The sequence below is a fragment of the Boleophthalmus pectinirostris genome, unplaced genomic scaffold (genome assembly GCF_026225935.1).
Source record: "Boleophthalmus pectinirostris isolate CB_2022bp ecotype Guang Dong unplaced genomic scaffold, ASM2622593v1 HiC_scaffold_4, whole genome shotgun sequence".
Lineage (NCBI taxonomy): Eukaryota > Metazoa > Chordata > Actinopteri > Gobiiformes > Gobiidae > Boleophthalmus > Boleophthalmus pectinirostris.
Window position 1 is genome coordinate 32,959,444 of NW_026571353.1, and position 23,845 is coordinate 32,983,288.

The following is a 23,845-nucleotide window of genomic DNA, read 5'->3' on the forward strand; positions in this document are numbered from 1 at the left end:
AGTTTTGCTGATTGCCTCTATAAAGAAGATTTAAAAACTTTCAATGTTCGTGCGCAACAATCGGTCAGGACCAAGCCCAGGGTTTCAAAATGTCCGTCTATTCAAATGTCTCAATGGCGCATGACTCCAAATTGCCTTAGCCCGGCGAGGTATTATTGTTGTTGGACATCGAGCTCTTTATTGAACATTTTGAGCTGAGCTTTATGAAAAAAAAAAGGTAAAAATCTCCGACATTTTTTAAATTGTAGCTAGCCGAACACGAAAGCCTCTATGCCATTTCTGATAATGTGTCAGTCATACAAGCAGAAACGACATGTCATGTCCTACCCTACTGTTAGGTGTTGTATAATTGTATTAGTTTAGTCCTAGTTTAGACCTGTTTAGTTTAGTCCTAGTTTTAGTTTAGTCAGTCAGTTTTTAGTCCTGGTTTTAGTCCTGGTTTTAGTCCTAGTTTAGTCCTAGTTTAGTCCTGGTTTTAGTTTTGGTTTTAGTTCCGGTTTAGTCCTGGTTTTAGTCCTAATTTAGTCCAGGTTTAGTGCTGGTTTAGTGCTGGTTTAGACCTGGTTTAGTCCTTAGTCCAGGTTTAGTGCTGGTTTAGTGCTGGTTTAGTGCCTGGTTTAGTCCTGGTTTAGTCCTGGTTTTAGTCCTAGTTTAGTCCTGGTTTAGTCCTGGTTTTATTTCTGGTTTTAGTTCTGGTTTTAGTTCTGGTTTAACCCAAAATGTGAAAACAGGAAAATACCACCATGTAATCCATTTATTTCAACAAAGTAACTGTAATCCTGTAATTCCAGCTCATGGAAACAGTAACTCATAAGTTGTACTCTGATTACGTAACGCCGGTACATGTAATCTGTTACTCCCCAACACTGTGTGTATTTCACCAACGTAATACGATTTCACGTGGATTCACACGACCTAAAAACTGCTCCAGACCGCTGTGGGGACCAGGAAAATTAGACTTCTTGTGGATTATTTCTTGAGAACCACACCTCACTTGGACCTGCACTCGCTCTCCGTCGAGGTCAGAGTGGCAGGGGCGGAGGTCAGAGTGGCAGGGGCGGAGGTCAGAGTGGCAGGGGCAGAGGTCAGAGTGGCAGGGGCGGAGGTCAGAGTGGCAGGGGCAGAGGTCAGAGTGGCAGGGTGTATTGATTTTAAGGACTGTGGGACCCGTGCTTGTCCTGCCAGTTAGACAGATTAGAGACTTTGATAGGACTTTATATTACTTTTTTACTATATTACTATTTTTATATAACATAAAAATGACAAATAAACTAATCTAATAACGCTCCTTCTCCTGCGTGGCTTCAATCATACAACTAAAACGTTAAGATGTCTGAAAAACTGAAGAAAATAAATACAAAATGGATTTTACACGGCACATTTTCAGGAGCCCGTGATCAATACGAGCGTTCACGGTGCTGTTTATGTGTTTGATTTGTGACTGTAATTTTAGGGTTATGTGTGAGAGACTTGTTTAAGAGAACAAATCATCCCTCCTGTCGTAGCTCCAGCCAAGTCAGCCCATTGTGTTAAAATAAAGCTCAGGTTAAAATCTAACAGAGCTTCAGACCACGGAAGCCGAGAGGGGTCACAACAAACGCAAACGCCGCAACAAATACAAATGCGACAACACAACAAAAAGCCACAACAAACAAAACAAAAAAACACAACAGAAATGATCACGGGACTATTTTCCTACAAACCGATCAAGCGGCAAGTGAAGAAGAAGAACTACAACGTGAAACGAATAATGATAACACAATAAATTACCATGGATCTATTAAAATAAATGGAGGGTGTTGCTGCTTGTAGTTGCCTCCAGATGACGTAGTGACACTCACTGGTACTTCAGCGGAAAAAATCCCCTGGGCTGAGACAGGATTTTTCTCATAGAGGCAATGTAATCACAAACTGCTCGTGTTCGGCTGACGGAGCACCTACAACTTTCAAAAATGTCGGATTTTGTAGGCGATTTTTACCTTTTTTTTAGATCATAAACTTTTTCCTCAGCTCAAAACCCTTCCGTTGTCTTAAAAAACACTTTATAATCGTTAGCTCCAGCTCCGCTCTGGCTCCTCCCACTCTGATCGGTCAAAGCAGTCACGTGATATACTACTGCGCATGCTCGATCGACCCAGAGCCACCGGAAATACCTCGCCGGGCTAAGGCAATTTGGAGTCATGCGCCATTGAGCTCAACCCATTGACTTGAATAGACGGACATTTTGAAACCCTGGGCTTGGTCCTGACCGATTGTTGCGCACGAACATTGAAAGTTTTACACACCTAAATCTTCTTTATATTGTGGGAGGCAATCAGCAAACTTCTCTCTACTTCTCCTTTAAAATTTATAGGAATCCTGCTTAAAACTGTTAACAGAAATTTGGTTTAATACCAGTCAGAAATCAAAGTTGGAGGGGTGTTTTTTAAGGAAGCCGAGAGGGGTGACAACAAACGCAAACGCCGCAACAAATACAAATGCGACAACACGACAAAAAGCCACAACACACCAAAAAAAGCCACAACGGAAATGACCGCAGGATTCTATTTTAATGCAAACGCTGCAACAAATATAAACGCCGCAACACACAAACGCAAATGCCGCAACACATTAAAAAGCCGCAACAGAAGTGACCGCGTTACTCTATTTTCCGACGGACCGATCAAACGGCAAGTGAAGAAGAAGAACTACAACGTGAAACGAATAATGATAAAACAATACTTAAAACAAAACTTCTGCTTACGTTTCCAACTTCTCTGTTCCTTTACTTTTCACGTTGTAGTTCTTCTTCTTCACTTGCCGCTTGATCGGTCCGTTGGAAAATAGAGTCCCGCGGTCATTTCCGTTGTGGCTTTTTTTTTGGGTTTGTTGTGGCTTTTTATCGTGTTGTCGCATTTGTATTTGTTGCGGCGTTTGCGTTTGTTGTGACCCCTCTCGGCTTCCGTATCAGACAGAGGAGTGCTTACAGTTAACCCCAGGGAGTTTTGTTGACATCAGATGCAAAGTACCTTTATTTTTGTTTACTCGTTCATCCACATTAGTAGTAGTAGCTTTTTATTCGATTATTTTGCAGCACTACAAAACAAAACATAGACTACAGCTCCATGGATCTTGACCGAAAGGCTTTAGGCTGAAGTAAAAAGTACTTATAAAGCCTAACTTTAATAAACAATGACAGAATTTCAAGAATGTAAGCAGCGTGTGAAAAGCAAGTTTGTGTTTTCAATTTCATTTATGACTTACTGTATATATAAGAGACAAAATATAAATTAAAACAAACTAAATGTAATGCATACAGTATTTTTTGGACTATAAGTTGCACTTTTTATTCATGGCTTGGTTGGTCCTGCGACTTATACTCCGGTGCGACTTATATATTAAAACTTTCACCCTGACAGTCGCAAGAGGGCGCTGTAGGCTCGTGTGTCAGTTTTCTGCGCATGTCTCCTGCAGAAAAAGCCGCTGTCCTGCTGCAAATAGTGAAATCTTCAGCCGAAAACAGTAATCGAGCAGCAGAAAGAAAGTTTGGAGTGAGCGAGAAACTTGTGAGGGACTGGCGGAAAGCGGGGATGGAGAACACAGCTCCACGGCAACCGGGAGGATGCACCATGAAACATTCCTGGAAGTCACTGGACGGATGGACAAAGCCTGGACTTGAGTGACACCGAAACCATCCTGTCGGGATTCAGAAAGGCCGGAATAAGAACTGATGCCGAGTCTGACGACAGCGACACAGAAGAGGAAGAGGCGCTCTGTTTACCTGGGGAGCTTCGCGGAGTTGTTCAGAAGTGAATTGAATGGATTTAGTGATTTGGAGTGAGATGGAGAATTTGTTAAACTTGTTCTGTTCTGTTGTTTATGTTATATTTATCTGAAGAACTGTTCATATGTGACGTTAACAGTCTGTTCTCCGTTCTGTTGTTTTTACTCTAACTTGCCTCTTAAGATGAAATGTCTGTTCCTGGTCTCTGATTTTCTAAAATAAATTTCCTCCAAAAAGTGCGACTTATATATGTTTTTTTTTTTCTTCTTCGTTATGCATTTTTTGGCCGGTGCGACTTATACTCCGGAGCCACTTACAATCCAAAAAACACGGTAATTCATTCATTTCGGAGCTCTATATCTTTCAAAACATAAAGCTTTATACTCAGATTGTTCCATATATTAACCCTTCTAACAGAAATACAATCACTTTTTTTTTAGTTCTGATCTTAATTTTTTTTTTTTAAGATGCCAGTTTTTTTTCCGTTCATGGTCGTACAAACTAATAATAATACATTTAGAGAGGAGAGTTTAACAACGACCCCTGCTTTGTAATGAGAGTAGACATGTTACGAGGTTGGACACACACACACACGCACACACACACACAGACACACACACACACACACACACAGGGATAACTGGGCTCTTGATCTCGCAGCTCTGATGGACGAGGCTGCGGCGAGGGCCTGTCAGAACTAACCCCCCTTTCATTCAATTTGCCCTCTCCCTTCAAACATTTTATCCCCGCTTTCCTCCTGCCTCTTCATCCGCTTCTCCCATCCCCTCCCCCTCTCCTATTCTCCCAGTCTTCTCCCCGTCTACCCCTCTCCTTTTCCTCTTTCTCCCCCTCTGTCTTCTCCTTCTCCTCCTCTCTCTTCCCTGTCTCTTCCACCTTTTCTTCCTCTCTCCTCCTCTCCCCATTATCTTCTTCTCCTCCTCTCTCTTTCACTCTCACCTCCTCTCTCCCCTTATACTCTCCTCCTCTGCCCCTCCCTGAGTCTTTCTCCTCCTCCTCTCTCTTTCCTCTCTCCTCCACCTCTCTCCCCTCTCTGCCTTTCCCTCTCTGTCTCCTTCTCTCCTCTCCTCCTCCTTTTCTCCCTTTCTCTCCTCTCCTTTCCCTCTCCTCCTCTTCCCCTATCCTCTTCTCCTCCTCCTCCTCTCTTTCCCTATCTCCTCCTCCTTTTCTCACTCTCTCCTCCTCTGCCTTTCTTTCTCCTCCTCTTCCCCTTCTTCCACTCTCCCTCTCAGTCTACTCCTCCCGCTCCTCTGTTGTTCCTTAGTTCCTCCTCCTTTTGTCCCTCTCTCCTCCTCTCCTTTTCCTCTCCCCATCTCCTCCTCTCTCTTCCTCTTCCTCTGCCTTTCTCCCCTCTTCCTCTCTCTTTCTCTGTCTCCTACTCCCCCTTTCCGCTTTCCTCCTCTCCCCCATACTCTCCTCCTCTGCCCCTCCCTCTCTTCTCCTCTCTCTCTCTGAGTCTTTCTCCTCCTCTCTCTCTTTTCCTCTCTCCTCCACTTTTCCTCTCTCCCCTCTCCTCCTCCTCCTCCTCTCCCCTCTCTGCCTTTCCCTCTCTCAGTCTCCTTCTCTCCTTTCCTCCTCCTTTTCTCCCTCTCCCTCACCTTCCCCTCTCCTCATCTTCCCCTATCCTCTTCTCCTCCTCCTCCTCCTCCTCTTCTTCCCTGTCTCCTCCTCATTTTCTCCCTCTCTCCTCCTCTTCCCCATCCTCTTCTCCTTCTTCCCCTCTCCCTCTCTCAGTCTACTCCTCCCGCTCCTCTGTTGTTCCTTATCTCCTCCTCCTTTTGTCCCTCTCTCCTCCTCTCCTTTTCCTCTCCCCATCTCCTCCTCTCTCTTCCTCTCTCTCCCTCTCTCGGCCTCTTCCTCTGCCTCTCTCCCCTCTTCCTCTCTCTTTCTCTGTCTCCTACTCCCCCTTTCCTCTCTCTCTCCATCCCCTCTACTTCTCTCCCTCTCTCAATCTCCCCTCCTCCTTCTTTCTTTCCCTGTCTCCTCGTCTCCTTTTCCTCTCTCCTCCTCTCCCATCCTCTTCTCCTCCTCCTCCTCTCTCTCCCCCTCCCCCTCTCCTCTTCCTCATCTGCCCTTCCGCCTCTCCTCCTCTCCCTCTTTCAGTCTCCCCCTCCTCCCTTTTCCTCCTCTCCCTCTCTCAGTTCTCTCCTCCTGCTTTCTTTCGCTTTCTCCTCCTCTCCTCCTCCTTTTCTCCCTCTCTCCCCCTCTCCTTTTCCTCTGTCCTCCTCTCCCCCTATCCTCTTCTCCTTCTCCTCTGTCTCCCCCTTCTTCTCCTCTTCCTCTCTCTCTTTGTTTCCTTACCTCCTCCTCTCCCTCTCTCAGTCTTTTCCTCCTCCTTTTCCTCTCTCTCTCTCTCTCTTTCTCTACCCCTCCCCCTCTCCTCTTCCTCTTCCTCCTCTTCTTCATTAAGCCCGGATACTGAAAAGCCATTTTATTGTTCTCATAAGGCTAAAAACTGGAGGTGACAGAGAGAGAGCGAGAGAGAGAAAAAGGCGATATCTCCAGCAGGATAAGTGTTACCTCGCCGCTGCTCTGATTAAACTAAAGCTCCAATGCGGAACTTTAATTGCAGACGCAGCTTGAGCGACGTGCGGTTTACCTTAAAGGGGAGGGACTTCTCGCTGCAGGGGCTGATGGGTAGAGACTGGAGGCTGCTGGCCGGGCTGGTCTCTGCGCTCTGGAACAGAAAAGAGAGTCGAATGTAGAGCTTCTGTCTCATCGAAACATTTCATTGAGGGAAAAAGAACATTGCTTTTCCGTTTGTAATATAAAAAAAAAAAAAATTGAGGTAGCACACACAAAACAGTTTATATGAGAGCTTTAATTACAAATAAACATGATTAAATTCTGAATAAACATTAATTCCGCTTTAAAAAGACAATATAAACACTTAATTCCTAATGAAAATGATTAGTCGGAATTAAACTTTATTCCGAAGTAAGTGGGTGGTTTATTCAGATTTTAAAGCCAAATTAATATATTCCTTGATCATGTAAAAGTTTATTCTTCTTAAAAATAATCCAGGTCGTTTAGTGTATTCTTGTTGGGTCGCCCTTCTGACGTGATTGGGACGATCCGGCTCCACCAGGCCTCACTTCGGACTTTCATCCACGTCTCTTTGGATTTGTGAGCGGGATGCGGGAGTGGGCTGAGGTAGAGCAGCCGTCGACTCAGTTTGTCTTCTTCCTCTCTTCTCCGACACTCTTCTCTTCTCCTCCTCAGCCGACAGACGTAAAGCGTGATGAGAGAATTCTCCAGCTGCTGCTTCATTTTCTTCAGAACAAGTGCGGAAAAAATTTGGATCATGTTTGTGTCCGTGGCGTAACAACAAACCGAGATGACAAAAAAGCCGGTAGCAGCTGAAGTGTGTGTTTTCTCCCGGTGCTGGCACAACACTCAAACCAGTCGAATCACTTTTTAAAAAGCAAGGAGAAAAATCTGTTTGTCGACTGGACAAAAGTTAGTTAGTTTCCAAACTAACTTTTGTCAAGTCGACAAACTGATTTTTCTCCTCGCCATGGATTCTACCTGGACGACTGAGGGATTCTTCACACACTTTTTAAAAAGTAAAAATATTGGACAAGAAACCATTTTCAGTTCACCATTGCACTGTTTTAGATGAATACAACTTGCTCAATTTTAATAATTTTGTTGATTTTAAATGTGGATGTTTTGTATATCAAGTTTTGTATGGACTTGCCCCCACTCTGTTACAGGAGTTTATTAAAACAAAGACTGGGATGGGAACTAGGGTCACAGCCCGGAGGAACTGTGAGGCTCCACTCAGACGAACCACATTTGGATAAAAGTGTGTTTCAGGCCCCATCTGCACTAGTACATATTTCATATTTGAGTCGTTTTCGTGGTGGATGCAGTGTTCATCTACACTAATCCGATGGAAAATGGCTCCAGAGACGGAACGATCTAGTGCCACCAGCTCCCACGAATTCATTTGAGTACTGATCTGATACGACACTGTGTGGACGCCTGAAAACGTTGATCTCTGACGTAGCTCTAAGCACTGCGAAGCAATTCACCGCCAAAACACTAGGAGGCTAGAATATATGTCCATTCATATAAATGGTCTGTGCGTATGACCTACAGACGTATAATCTCTGAAAAGTTTAACATGAACCGTCTCCAACGCGACAGAAACACAGAACAGACTCACCATCAGCAGAACACCCCTCTGTCACAGAAAGAACACTCACATTCCACTGAGTCGTGTCCTTTTTAATCAGACAAGCTTCAGCGCACAATAGCGAGCTGTTTTTTTTTTTGAGCGCTCAGTTTATGCAAATGAGCCATGCGGTTTTAAGTTTCATTTCTGTAAAATGTAAACAAATATGCTCAAAGCTGTGTGGACAGGGAAGGATTGCGGACACAGAAACGACGTGTCTGGACGCAAATAATTTTTCTGTTACAGTGATACGGTGATACAGTGATTAGTTTCAATGTAAACATAACCACAGATACATGTAGAACATCTGTGAGTGAACATATGCAAGATAGGTAAATTTAATGCCATACGGTGGAACATTCCAGGCAACAGAAACACAAAACAGACTCACCATCAGCAGAACACCCCTCTGTCACAGAAAGAACACTCATATTCCACTGAGTCGTGTCCTTTTTAATCAGACAAGCTTCAGCGCACAATAGCGAGCAGTTTTTTTTTTTTTTGAGCGCTCAGTTTATGCAAATGAGCCATGCGGTTTTAAGTTTCATTTCTGTAAAATGTAAACAAATATGCTCAAAGCTGTGTGGACAGGGAAGGATTGCGGACGCAGAAACGACGTGTCTGGACGCAGATCGTTTCCAATAAGCTGATACAGTGATTCGTTTCAGTGTAAACATAACCTCAGTGAAAGTTCTGGAACATTCTCCCATTATCAGTAAGAGAGACTCCAACACTGGACACTTCCAAATCCCACTTGAAACAGCGGCTAAAGAAAAAACAGCTAAACTTGTGGACACTTTTACTGTATAACTGTCACTTGTCACTTGTGATTGTTTGGGTTTTTTTCTGTTAATCTGCCATATTTACACTGCAATTTTGTAGATGTTCATTAATATGCACCATCCCTATTAAATAAATAAATAAATAAATAAATAAAAATAAAGTGTAGCTGGCAACATGCACCATCGACCCACACTTGAAACCCATCGTCAACAAACACTAACTCATGCATACTAATACAATTACTCGGCCAAAACTGGAATTATAGTAAAAATATTATTGCATGCGATTCTGGAGTACATTTATAGTATCGCAGCAAAGCCTTCAGCTAAAATGTTCAGGAAGAACTGAATGCTTTTCTTTGCTTTTTCTTTCTTCATCAACAAAAACATGTAAAGTAGTATTCACTGAAGTACAATGACCGTGAACTTGTAACTCAAGAACTATAGAAATGTTTCCGTAGTCGCCCACTGCTCCCGACGGCTCCCCCTGCGCGATAATGGAAGGTTCAAATGCCAAGGACACAACACACATTAAGCAAATATTGACACTGACATAGAAGAGAGCTTTAAAAATGACTTTAGTATAATTTAGTATTCACTGCATGGGCTGGATTTAAAGCTCCACTGTGTAACTCTTGTATGGATGGTCCACAACAAGCTTGTCTCCAAGGCTGGGTATCATTAAGAAGTTGCGATACACACCTCGATACACAGGCCACGATACAATACATATCGATACAGCGCACTTACGATTCAATACGATATATTTAAAATCAATTCGATACAGTTAAATAAAAATAATGTGTCTCATAAACAAGTTTCCTTCCTCTAAACAAGCAACAAAACTGTAGTGCTGTAACAAAATAATTTAGTAAAATATACCAAAAAATACTCTTGGTGATATTAAGGTTTTGCATGTGACAAGACAGTCACGTGATTTAAAGTTTGGCAGCCATACTGGAGGTGAACACTGGGATTATTCAGTTTATTTCAATATAATCATGGCGACTTTAAACAACATAAAACTGTCCGAAATCACCAGCTCGTTAGATCAGCCCAAAGATATGGAGATCGGATCGAGGTCAAAAATGGTCAAAACCATTGTTATTATTCAATTCAAATTTTATCGCACACAAATACTACGTTCGTCCAGATGGATAGTTTGACCTCCAATATGGCACCAGGTCACGTGGTTTTGTGACGTAGATGTAAAACCTTAATATCGAGACAGCAGCCCACGATATCGATACTGTATCATCACATTTAATGATACGATATATCGATATTTCAAAATTTTTGCACGCCCCTAGACTGGAATGTTTTAGAGTACACTGTGCTGCTGTAGCTGTGGGTAAGTTCATGAATGTTATAGTTGATGTTATTTAGTTGTTGTTGTTTTTTTTGTTTTGTTTGTTTGTTTGTTTTTTTGTTTTGTTGCACTATTCTGAAAGTGCTTTTAACAGTTAAAATAAAAAGTAAAAAAAATTAAAATCTCTGTATCTTTCAGAAAAAGGAATATGTTTGAGAACAAAACAAAACAGACCAGGGATGAACAAAGTAAGAAAACTGACTAAAATGATTTTAAGAGAATTTTATTTTTTCAGAATATAGTTCCTAGTGAACAATTCTCATGTTCTGTGTGGCAGTAGGAGGACTTTAAACCAGATGCCCTACCTGTTTTTGCATTTTGTGGAAGAAAAGTAGCACATGAGGTGAGTATTGTTTCTGTATGTACAAATCTAATGTTCACTATGGTTCTGTTCTGGTATTAGATAATAAAAGGTGCTTCAACTATAAAATAATAAAAGGTGCTGCAACTACATTTTAACATGTACAACACAAAATAGATCATCATAATGGAATCATGTGTTATTCCTGTTTCCACAGGCAGAGACCAAAGCTACTTCACTGGAAAAGTAGTAGTAATAATATCTTACCACCACCGAGTGTGGAGTGAATGAAGTTCTCAGCTCCAAATAAACTGTTTTTCACTGTACCTGTGCTCTGATTCTGTTGAAGACAATACAAAACTGAGGAAAACTAAAAACAGTTTTTGTATTTTTACTTTAAAACCCTTTAAGGACATTTGATGCTGCATGTTAAAATAATTGTGTAGACATAATTAAATTATACATAAAAATAAAAACATAAAAAAGGCACATTTTCATGATAAGGTAACATAAGATAAATATGCGTATTCAGCACAATTTGATCACATTTCATCAACATATTTTTATTATATGCAACCACTTTCCATGTTCTTTTTTTTTTTCAGTGTATGGTGTTAAACCTTTCTATCTTCATGGAGACCAAACCAGACCAAGTTACAAGTCAGATCTGTGTTTGTTTTTTGGTTTGTTTTTGTTTTGTTTTTAGGTATTTTGGCGCTATAAAACCACCTGTAAGGTAGAGCTGCCTAATGTCATACTGTGGAACATTCCAGGCAGGGCAACAACATATCCATAGAAACAAGCAGGTGACGGACCCACAACCCATTAAGCATATCTATTGCCATGGTAACAGAGAAGTTACAGGTAAGATCAGTGGAGATGTTAGTGTGCGTACAGTATGAATACGTGTTTTTGGTTGAATTTAGGAGCAATGAAAAACACTTGTCTTCTCCATTTAAGGTTTAATTTAGTTAATTTTAATACATATACTTTTATTTTAGAAATCTGTGCTTTTATTTTAGTACTCTGCACCAGTCCGTGGAACCATAAGTGTGAAAATAAGCGAGAGATGGGAACGCAAGTTGGTAGAGGCGATAAAAACGGACTTGTACAGCTAAAAATCAAACTTTGTGCAACTCCTACAGAAGTAATGCCTTTATGTATACGTTTGTACATTTAATTTGGGTAATTTTATAGATGTATAAATGACTTAAAAATTAAATTGTAAAGTTAAAAAATATGTTATTATTATGGTAATTAGTCGCGTTATTAATGTTAACGGTTACTTTGTTTGGATCACGCAGCCTAATATAATCTGCTAATGATGAAACGGATCTGTGATAAATTCATTTAATAATTTTCATGTTAAACTAAGTCGCCTTTTATGGGCAATTTATATGGCAACTGCTTTACTTCAAGTTACTGAACTCTCAATATACATGTACTGGAATGTGAGATTATTACAAGAGATCTCTGAGTGTATTTTAGTATTTTCTCTTTTAGTTTCACTCTGCATTCATGAGACGTGCGTTAAATCTGAAACTACAACTGTCTCGTCACTGAATCAGAGTTTAGCTCACGGTCAAGCTGGAACTGCAATAAATGTATGATTTAAGTTTATTGTTACACTACGGAATATTCGAGGTAAAACAGTATCATCTCCATAAAGACTAAAGTTACACAGTGTGCCTTTAAAGTGCGTATGGTTCTAGTGATTCTCTAATTTTGACTTAAATGATGGAATAATATCAGTTGTAAACATAAAAAATATAGTTTTAAATGAATCAAGAAGCGATTTCTGAAGAAAAGTGGAGATGGAGAGTTCTGTTTTACATCAATAGGGATACACATTTTTCTGTTACCTTAAACATAATTTCAACAAAATAAAGGTGTTTTCTCATATTTTTATTTAGCAAATAACAATCTCTGTGCACATTAGAGGAGTTTTGGCCCAGTGTACTACATAAAATGTCCAAACCAAGAAAAAACATATGTAGTTTTATAGTAAAATCTTAAATATATGATCTTAAATGTGTTTTAGTTAAATAGAGTATCAAGGATGTTACTTTTTTATGGTCAAAAGTGCTTGGGTATTTTTAATGCAGAGGTCTCCAGCCAATCCTCCATCAGTAAAAGCAAGCGTTTGGAAGAGAGTTGAGAAAAAAAAAAGTCTTCCTCTGTGGGTATTCACGTTGGAGCTCACTAGAACTAACTGTGCACTGTGAATAGATTATGCTGAGCTATTAAACATAATAAATTATACTGAAGGTAAAGTCGTGAGGCATAGCAGCCGCTTTAATAGGTCAGGGTCAGAGTTTTTCACCTGCAACCTTCAATAAATGTATTCTTATTCTGCGGTTAGATTAAGTTTAGTTCTTTATGTCGCAAGGTGATGTTGTTTTGTTGATTTTATGTGAAGAAGGTGAACCAAATTTTTTAAAAAGTATATGCATCTGCAGAAATTACCGAAAATAATATGTACTAATGTATGGTGTTAAAGGGATAGTTCAGGTTTTTTGACATGAATCTGTATGGTATCCCCGTCAGCAGTGTCGTGCATCCACACTGACTTTACCTCCGAAAGCGTCCGGTGAGCCGAGATTCTGGCCGGTTTCGGTGCTGAGGAAAGTAGTTCGGCAAGTTGGCTGGGGACTGTATAATAAAGCGTTTTTCTTCTCAAAACAATATGTGTTCAAAAGAGTGATACATTTGCACCACAAATCCTCCGTCCTGTAAAAAGTCAGCCCTCATAATCACTTGGCGCTATTTTCTCTCCGTACGTATCACTGCGCACGGCCGCCAGGTGACAGCCGCGCACGGATCAATCATTTTTTTCAGTTGTTCGGCAGTGTTTACATGCGCAGACCACCGCAATGCGAGAGAGCTAATGTCAGAGCTAGCGTGATAGGTATATAAGCTTGTATAAGATAAATAACTATATATCTAAAAAATGGTGCGAACTTGCGATTTTCCGGGCTGTAACAACAAAAATCTGTCTGAATCTCCGCACAAATTTCACCGTTTTCCTGTAACGGACGTATATTCGGGTTCAAAAATATATCCCATTGGCTCTGTGCTAAAATCAATTTATTCATCATGTCGTATCGTCGTGTCGTAATCAGACATGTTGTCACTAACATTCCGAGCTGTAAACAAAGTGAACCAGGCGCGGCTGTCACCTGGCGGCCGTGCGCAGTGATACGTATGGAGAGAAAATAGCGCCAAGTGATTATGAGGTCTGACTTTTTACAGGACGGAGGTTTTGTGGTGCAAATGTATCACTCTTTTGAACACATATTGTTTTTAGAATAATAACGCTTTATTAGACTGTCCCCAGCCAACTTGCCGAACTACTTTCCTCAGCACCAAAACCGGCCAGTATTTCGGCTCACTGGACGCTTTCGGAGGTAAAGTCAGTGTGGATGCACGACACTGCTGACGGGGATGCCACACAGATTCATGTCAAAAAACCTGAACTATCCCTTTAAAGTCTCTCACACATAAATTTGCACCTAACCTGGACCATGAACACTCGTATTGATTTTACAACTTTTTTCCCGACTGTGTTTGCTGATATCTTCATTGTGCCACTGTGGTAAATGTTGAATATTTCATCAGATAAAGATGCACTGTGTAACTTGCCTGTGGAAGGGTCCATCACCTGCTTGTCTCCATGGAGATGTGCCTAGAAAGTTCCACAGTACGGCCACAAGCGTATGAATCTCCACGGAGACTTGCAAGCCGAATTACAGGTTAGATTTACAGAAAGGCGAGCCCACTCACAGTAAGAATGGATGTTTTTAAGATTGAGCTATAAATAACACCTGTAGTGGAATAAATGCAAGACAGATTCGTTTAATGCCATACTGTGGACAATCTTAACCAAAGGCATTCACATCTCCATGGAGACAAACAGGTTGTGAGCCCCTCCAGAAAAGTTACACAGTGAATCTTATAAATGGAATGCAAATGGAATGTTTATGTTCAGGAAATTAACACTGAAAGTTATTGTTTTTTTAATAAGCCAAAGTAAAATCTCGTAGAAAATTGTGATCGATCAATGGCTGCTGTTATATGCTCTAAATCTGATTATTAAAACGTGAACAACAACGATTCCACATAATCTAATTTTGATCATGGTCCCTTTTAGCCAAGCTGGCTCCACCTGGTGCCTCCGCTCAATTTCATTTCTCTCCAGTGACTAGGTCAGGAATCAGAATACACTAGACGGTTTGCAAGAACCCCGAAGATGGAGACCACGCACCGGCCAATCAGTGAAGAGCTGTGAAGCCATGACGTCAAACTCAAGCATCTGTCTGGGTCCCTTTTGTGGTACAGCACAACAGTAAACAAAAAAATGTAGACGAAGACAGACATTCTGTGTTGGCAACGATTCCCGAGATCGAGGATTTAAAGCCGGAACAAAGAGAATGTTTGGTGAATTTTATCAAGGTGAAAGACATTATTGCCCTTCTTCCTACAGGATTTGGCGCATTACATACGTCAAAAAAACGTTCCCGCCTACTGTCGAGCGAACGAATCCTAATGCTGCGAGGTCAGACGGTTTCCACGAAGTGAAACCGTCACTTTGATCACTCACATCAGATTTTATGGTTTACATGTAATTTAAAGGTCCTATATTACACAAAATTTACGCTTGCGAGGTTTAATCCATGGCAGAATGTTGTCACCTACTCAAAAACAGACCTGGAATTATGTTTCTTTCACACATGTTTGAGTAATCCTTTTATAATTAATCCGTCTACATTTCCAAAAGCTCAAGATGCTTTGTTCCACCTTGCGATGTCGCACAGTTGTAGTTTTTTACGTTATCAAAAACCTTTTGTTCATTAGATATAGGTAATTCCAGAGCTCAAAATACTAAAAAAACACAGTGGAGCACGTCTTGTATTACCACATGACATCACAAGCGGGAACAGAGCGTCTTCAGTTTGAGAGAACACCACCCAAACAAACTAAAATACTTCTTTTGATGAGGAAAACAACATTATAATCTGGTTAAGTAAGACTCAGGTTTGTGTAGAAGCAAGAAAAGTTTGCTGTTTTTTTTTTTACTGTTATTTATGTATTGATTTGTCTGTGCAGCTCTTGGAAACTGTCATGTTTATAAAATGTGCTGTATAAATAAAGTGGATTGGATTGGATTGAGCTCAGAATAAGGATGCATGTTTTTAGTGTAATAAACACAATCGTTTTAGTATGTTTTTCAGTTCTGTGGCTTTAAGGGCCTGTTTACACGAGAACGCTTGCGGGTAAAAACGACAAAATATTTTAGCGGAAGTGCCTTTCATTTAGACGGCGACGGCGTTTTTGGGTCTTAAAAACGCAAAAATCTGAAACCACCGTCCAGAGTGGAAAAGTTGAATAACTCCGCCGTAGTGTTTCCGTCTACACTGCCCAAGACGCAAAACTCTGGTCAGATCTGCTCACGTCACGTACACGTTTATGCAGTGTTGGGAGGGTTACTTTTCAAATGTATTCCCCTACAGATTACAGATTACATATCCCAAAATGTAGTTTGTAATGTAATCCATTAAATTACTTAAAGTGAGTAATGTAATCTGAATACTTTGGATTATTTGATTTACTGTACAGTAGCAAAGACTAGGATGGTTTAGACCTGGTTTAGACCTGGTCTTAGTCCTGGTTTAGCTCTAGTTTAGATCTAGTTTAGACCTGGTTTTAGTCCTGGTTTAGACCTGGTTTTAGTCCTGGTTTAGTCCTGGTTTAGACCTGGTTTAGTTCTAGTTTAGACCTGGTTTTAGTCCTGGTTTAGACCTGGTTTAGTCCTGGTTTAGTCCTGTTTAGACCTGGTTTAGTCCTGTTTTAGACCCTGGTTTTAGTCCTTGTTTAGTCCTGGTTTAGACCTGGTTTAGTTCTAGTTTAGACCTGGTTTTAGTCCTGGTTTAGACCTGGTTTAGACCTGGTTTTAGTCCTGGTTTTAGACCTGGTTTAGACCTGGTTTTAGTCCTGGTTTAGTCCTGGTTTAGTCCTGGTTTAGACCTTGTTTAGACCTGGTTTTGGTTTAGTTGGTTTAGACCTGGTTTTAGTCCTGGTTTAGTCCTGGTTTAGACCTGATTTAGATCTAGTTTAGTTCTAGATACTTTCTGGCAATGAGTGGAATTACCACTTTAGCCCAAAATGTGAAAACGGGAAAATATCGCCATGTAATCCATTTATTTCAACAAAGTAACTGTAATCCAATTACCACTCACTGAAACAGTAACTGTAACTGAATACAGTTACTCATAATTTGTACTCTGATTACGTAACTCTGGTACATGTAATCTGTTACTCCCCAACACTGCGTTTATGTCACATACATCACCACCGAGCCGCCTGGTCTGCATACACAATCAAATTCCACACACTTCTGCCTCACCGTATGCACGCAGATTTCCTCCCGAAAACGCTCGTCTAAACACGGAATAAAAAGCGAAGCCACTTTTGCGTCTTCTCTTCAGACCGTCATCATATTGCAGTGCGCTTGCAGTTAGTTCCGAACTCTGCTGCACGTCTTTTCACATGGAGCAAAAAGCGTGATCGCATTACCCCAATTCTTGCGTCGTAGCACTGGCTTCCTGTTCATTTTAGAATTCATTTTAAGATTGTATTATTTGTTTGTTTTGCTTTGAATGGACTGGCCCCATAATAGGCAAGGCAAGTTTATTTATATAGCACAATTTGCACACAAAGTAATTCAAAGTGCTTTACAGAATAAGAAATACATTAAAATCACAATAAAAACAAATCAAAACATAAATAAACATAAAGCTTAAAATTAAAAAAGAGAGACATAAATTGGAGAGAAGAGTGCGGAATGAAAACCTTTCAGTTTTATGCACAGTGAAACAGAAATGTTTTGAGTCTGGATTTAAACAGCGTCACAGAAGAGTCTGTCTCACATGTTCAGACTGTTCCAGGTTTTAGCTGCATGAACCTGAAACTCTGACTCCCCTTGTTTAGTCCTGACTCTGGGCACCAGCAGGAGGCCGGTCCCTGAGCTCCTCAGAGTGCGAGATGGTTCATATGACACTAACATGTCACTGATGTACTTTGGTGCTCGGACATGGAGAGATTCTCTGAGGCACAGGAGCCGGTGCAGAGACCTGAGCACAGGACTTATGTACTTGTACTTCCTAGTTCGAGTAAGGACCCGAGCTGCAGCGTTCTGGATGCACTGCAGCGTCTCACATCACAGACCTCATCCAGATTTACATCCCCGCACGCTCTCAGGTCCGAGGGCCAGATCCAGATCGTAGTGCCTAAAACGAGACTTAAAACCAGGAGGAATGGGACCTTCTCTGCCCCTCCACATACGAACAGCCTCCACAGTGGAGAGTTGTAAGTCTCGTCTTAAGACCCACTTTTATTCTCTGGCTTTTAACACCGTGTGAGTTGTGTGAGTTGTGTCCTCTGTGTCTTTTATTTATTTATTGTTTTTATCTATTTAATTTTTTAGCACTGCTTTTATGTATTAATTTTATTATTTTTGTTCATTTTATTCGTTTTATTATTATTATTTCTATTGGTTTCCTCATGGTTGAAACATAATTCTGCAGATTTTTTATTTTTATTTTTTTAAGTAAAATGTTTTTGATGTGAAGCACTTTGGAAACTGTCTTGTTTATAAAATGTGCTATACAATTAAAGTTGGATTCCATCATATAAACGTAGCCAAGAAATCAGATCATAATCAGGTTTTGGCGCGTGCGTGTGAACAAGAAAAGCAAGAAAATCACACAGTCCAGAGAAAATGAAACGTTTTAAAGCCAGTGTATCACGTTAACCAAGGCGTATAGTTCCCCCAGTTCGTCTTGTGAAAGCTCCGAGTGTTTGTGTACCAGCTGTGCCCAGACCGCCCTCTCCTACACACAGGTGCCTAATGGTCCCAAAAGCAGGAGCCAGAGGGGGTCCGGCACAAACAGAACAGAGCAGGGCATAAATCCAGCGCATATCAATGCACTCACGCGGGCTCAGACCTTCAGAGGAGCGAGCGGCGCCCTCTGGAGGTCACCTGTGAAAGCACCGACAGATGGAGCAGCGGGGGAGGAGGGCACCGTGTCTTTAGAGAAAGCTCCGGCTGTTTACATAATGTAGAATCAAGACATGACAGTTCACAAGAGCAGGGAGAGATAAGATAACAGTGTAACGGGCAGATGGGAAGAGGGACGAGTGAATGAGGACGTGTGTTAGTTCTGTGTTGGGAAGGTTACTTTTAAAATGTATTCCCCTACAGATTACATATCCCAAAATGTAGTTTGTAACGTAATCCATTAAATTACTTAAAATGAGTAACGTAATCTGAATACTTTGGATTACTTGATATTGTTATGCTTTTTAAAACTACATGAATGTAACAACCACATCCTGAAAATTCTTGTTTGTTCTCTTCAAATTGTCTGTTGAGGGTGTTTTCACACCGACAGTATTTGGTGCACCAAACGGTCCATTCGAACCAAAAGTGGTTAGTTCGGTTCGTTTGCGTTGGTGTGAAAGCGTCAATCGGACTCGGACCCAGACCAACTCAAGCGGACCGAGACCGCAAAAAAGAGGTGGTCTCGGTTCGCTTGAATCCGCACCAAATGACCAACTTTGGTGCAGTTCATCTGGTGTGAACGTGAACCCGGGTCCAAACCATAGACAGCAGGTCCAAACGAACTATTCGAAATGCATCATGGGAGGAAACGCGTCTCTTTTGCATGAAATGACGCTGTACGACTCCAGTGCAGTAACAGATTGTTGTCCAGACGCAGACGCGATTCATTTTCGAATTATTTTACCAACAATGGCCAATACAGAGAATGTAACACACGAAGATCAGAGCAAGTATCAGTGTGCAAACATGTGGCTCCAGAGTGAGTCAAAATTGGGGGTGCGTCCCCCTGTTCGGGACCTACACGCACAGAGACGACCCGGTGTTCCCCGTGATCACACAGCAACCAACATTTGTTATTTTAGGCTTTAATTAACCAAATAATTTCATGGCAATAGACAATCGCTCATTCAATTGATACAACTTAAAAAAGTCCCTGTTTTTAGCCTAGTGTGAGAAATACAGTCGGACTAGATCCAAACCAGAGTCCTGAACCAGCGGGGGCAGCTCCGGTTCAGGCCGGGCTCAGAGGAGCTGGAGCGGGGAGCCTCGACCTGAGGAAGAACTTTCCCCGGGAAGAACCAAATGCGCGGAGGACGGACGCTCAGAACAACATATAACAAACCAAACTGGACTCACGCTTCTGTCCGGATGCTGCACCACCTCGGAACCAGCCGCGGTTCTTGAGCGCGGAGAACCGGAGCAGCGCCCGGACCTGTAGTCCACAGCACATTCTTGCTTTTCCCGCACGGAAACAGCGCGCAGACGACTGAACGTACCCGCTCGGACCCAGTCCATCAAGCACTGGTCTTGCTCGCCACCGTTTGGAACCAGCACATGGAGGATGGAGCCTCCGGACCATCTGACCAACGAGCTTGTAACAGACCAAGGACCAGACCCCAGCCCCGACCTGAGGAGCTACGCGCTACTGTGAGCGCTGTTGGCTGCTGCTATTACCCGAACTCTGGGCTGATGCGGTGAGTTTGTACAAAGTTCTACATGTTGCTGTTTTATGAGTTCATGGTGATAATTTGAGATGAGGACGGCCCGTGGTATTAACAGGAACATCGGTGTTGATAACTGGAGTATCGCTGTTTTACCGGGGAAACAGAGACACGTCAATCGAACCAGTTTTGGTTCGTTTGCCGGTGTGAACGCGGACCACACTGGAGTGTATTTGCTACATAATAACAATTTTATTGCCTGGTGCGGACCAAATAATCGAACTAGCGGTGTGAAAACGACCCAAGTCTCCATGAACAGACAACTGTTTGCTGTAGAGGAGCAAAGACGAGGAAATCTTAACATGAGATATTTTGTTTTGTCTGCTAAAAGAAAATAAAAAGGCCCAGTCTTTACTTCAGCATATAAAAAATATTATTGATAGAGAAATGATTTCTGTATGAGATCACTGCTGCCTTAAATTATGTCCATCCTACTGTTAGTGTCATATTGTTTAGTCCTGGTTCAGTCCTGGTTTAGTCCTGGTTTAGTCCTGGTTTTATACCTGGTTTAGTCCTGGTTTTATACCTGGTTTAGTCCTGGTTAATCCTGTTTTAGTCCTGGTTTAGACCTGGTTTAGTCCTGGTTTTATACCTGGTTTAGTCCTGGTTTAGTTCTGGTTTAGTCCTTGTTTAGTCCTGGTTTTATACCTTGTTTAGTCCTCGTTTTAGACCTGGTTTAGTCCTGGTTTAGACCTGGTTTAGTCCTGGTTTAGTCCTGGTTTTATACCTGGTTTAGTCCTGGTTTAGTCCTGTTTTAATCCTGGTTAATCCTGTTTTAGTCCTGGTTTAGACCTGGTTTAGTCCTGGTTTTATACCTGGTTTAGTTCTGGTTTAGTCCTTGTTTAGTCCTGGTTTTATACCTGGTTTAGTCCTGGTTTAGTCCTGTTTTAGTCCTGGTTAATCCTGTTTTAGTCCTGGTTTAGACCTGGTTTAGTCCTGGTTTTATACCTGGTTTAGTCCTGGTTTAGTTCTGGTTTAGTCCTTGTTTAGTCCTGGTTTTATACCTGGTTTTATACCTTGTTTAGTCCTGGTTTTAGACCTGGTTTAGTCCTGGTTTAGACCTGGTTTAGTCCTGGTTTAGTCCTGGTTTTAGACCTGGTTTAGTCCTGGTTTAGTTCTGGTTTCATCCTGGTTTAGCCCAAAATGTGTAAACAGGAAAGTACCCCCGTGTAATCCATTTATTTCAACAAAGTAACTGTAATCTAATTACCACTCACTGAAACAGTAACTGTAACTGAATACAGTTACTCATAAATTGTACTCTGATTACGTAATCCTGGTACATGTAATCTGTTACTTCCCAACACTGACGATAGAGGTGTCCTTAAAGATCCTGTATTACACAAAATGGATTCTTGGGAGCTTTCAGCCGTGGTATAATGCTGTTATTTGCTCAAAAACATGCCTGGAGTTGTGTTTTCAGTCACATGTTTGAATAATCTTAGTCCATCTACATCTGTAAAGCTCAAAACGCTCTGTTCCACCTTTTGAGGTCATGAATTGGTAGTTTACAAATCCATTAGTCTGTTTTACCTTTAGTTCAGTAGTGATTTCCACTTCCAAAGGTGAAATTATCCAAATGATTCTAGTGAAGGTCAGGGCTGGGTATCATTTTGAAGTTGCTGATACGATACATACTAGGGGTGTGCAAAAATATCAGAATATCGATATATCGTATCGTTTAATGTGATGATACAGTATCGATATCGTGGGCTACTGTATCGATATATCACCAAGAGTATTTTTACGTGTGTTTTACTAAATTATTTTGTTACAGAGCTACAGTTTTGTTGCTTGTGGAATGAAAGGAAACTCATTTATGCGACACATTTGACATTTTCACTGTTTTGATGATTAAAATGTTTATGTTTCATTGCACTTTGCACAAGAAGTGGTTTAACAAACACTTTTAGTATCACAGTCATGATTTAGCCTTTATTTTTTATTGAACTGTACTCAATTGATTTGAAATATATCATATCGAATCGAAAGTGCGCTGTATCGAGATATGTATCGTATCGTGGCCTGTGTATCGAGGTATGTATCGTATCGGCAACTTCTTAATGATACCCAGCCCTAATACATACCTCGATACATAGGCCACGATACGATACATATCTCGATACAGTGCACTTTTGATTCAATGCGATACATTTAAGATATACTAAATAAATAAATATAAATAAAAATACTGGGTAAATCCTGGTTGTGATACTAAAAGTCTTTGTTAAACCACTTCTTGTGCAAAGTTCATATGAAACACAAACATTTTAATCCTCAAAACAGTGAATATGTCAAATTTCTTGCACAAACAAGTTTCCTTCCTCTAAACAAGCAACAAAACTGTAGCTCTGCAACAAAATAATTTTGTAAAATATACCAAAAAATGCTCTTTGTGATATACTGATACAGCAGCCCATGATATCGATACTGTACACGAAATCATTACAGCGCTACAGTTTCAGTGGAAGAAAACTCATTTCTGCAACAGATTTGACATTTTCACAGTTTTGAGGATTAAAATGTTTGTGTTTCATATGAACTTTGAACAAGAAGTGGTTTAACAAACACTTTTAGTATCACAGCCATGAGTTAAGCTTTTTTATTGAACCGTATCAAATCGATTTGAAATATATCGTATCAAATCGTATCAAACCAAAAGCTCACTGTATCGAGAAATGTATTGTATTGGCAACTTTTTAACAATACACAGCCCTAATTATCTTGCATTATTTTTATTATGTCAGTGCCATAAAGTATTCAGTATTATCATATATACATTGCAGTATATCGATGTAACAAAATACCATGCCTCAAAATGATCATATTTTTTGGACTTCAAGGTGCCCTTAAATCCTTTAATTTTCTGAAAAATCTACAGTGCGTCTTATGTATCAATTCTGGTTGTGCTTACTGACCTCGAACTGATTGTATGTGGTACACGGGGCTCAAAAATCTGTCAAAATATTTTAGTACGACTTTGGTAAGCAAAGCTGCACCACTTGATGGAGCCTTGCAAAATAAAATCTGTGAAAAGTTTCACATGAACCATCTCCAACAAGATAGAAGAACAGAACAGACTCATCATCAGCAGAACACCCCTCTGTCACAGAAAGAACACTCATACTCCACTGAATTGTGTCCTTTAGACTACGCTTACACTGAAACAAATCACCGTATCAGAAACGTTCTGTGTCCAGACACGTTGTTTCTGTGTGCGCAAGCCTTCCCTATCCACACAGCTTTGAGCATATTTGTTTGTGTTTTACAGAAACAAAATTTAAAACCACATGGCTCATTTGCATAAACTGAGTGCTCAAAAAACAGCTTGATATTGGGCACTGATGCGGTTCAGCTTCTGTCGGACTAAAGGACTAAATGGATTATATGTGTTCTTTCTGTGACAGAGGGATGTTCTGCTGATGGTGAGTCTGTTCTGTGTTTCTGTCGCGTTGGAGATGGTTCATGTTAAACTTTTCAGAGATTATACGTCTGCAGGTCGTACACACAGACCACACATATGAATAGACATATATTCTAGCCTCTTAGTGTTTTGGCGGTGAATTACTTCGCGGCGCATAGACAGACATCAGTGTATCGACGTTTTTAGGCGTCCACACAGTGCCGGATCAGATCTGTACTCAGACGAATTCGTGGAAGTTGGTGGCACCAGATCATTCCGTTTTCCATCAGATTAGTGTGGACGAACACTGAATCCACAACGAAAACGACTTGAACACTACTACTAATACTAGTGTGGATGGGGCCTTAGTCCGACAGAAGCTGACCGCAAGGAGTGAGCTGTTTTTTT

At 41.0% G+C, this 23,845-nt stretch overlaps 1 protein-coding gene across 2 annotated transcripts in view; it reads right to left on the reverse strand.

Annotated features, from left to right (window-relative positions):
• ccser1 (coiled-coil serine-rich protein 1) overlaps positions 1-23,845 on the reverse strand; it is a 506,315-nt gene that overhangs the window by 332,513 nt on the left and 149,957 nt on the right. For both annotated transcript variants that reach the window (XM_055161268.1, XM_055161270.1), the window contains exon 11: positions 6,381-6,458. In XM_055161268.1, the coding sequence (XP_055017243.1) occupies positions 6,381-6,458 (78 nt within the window). The remainder of the gene's footprint in view (positions 1-6,380; positions 6,459-23,845) is intronic.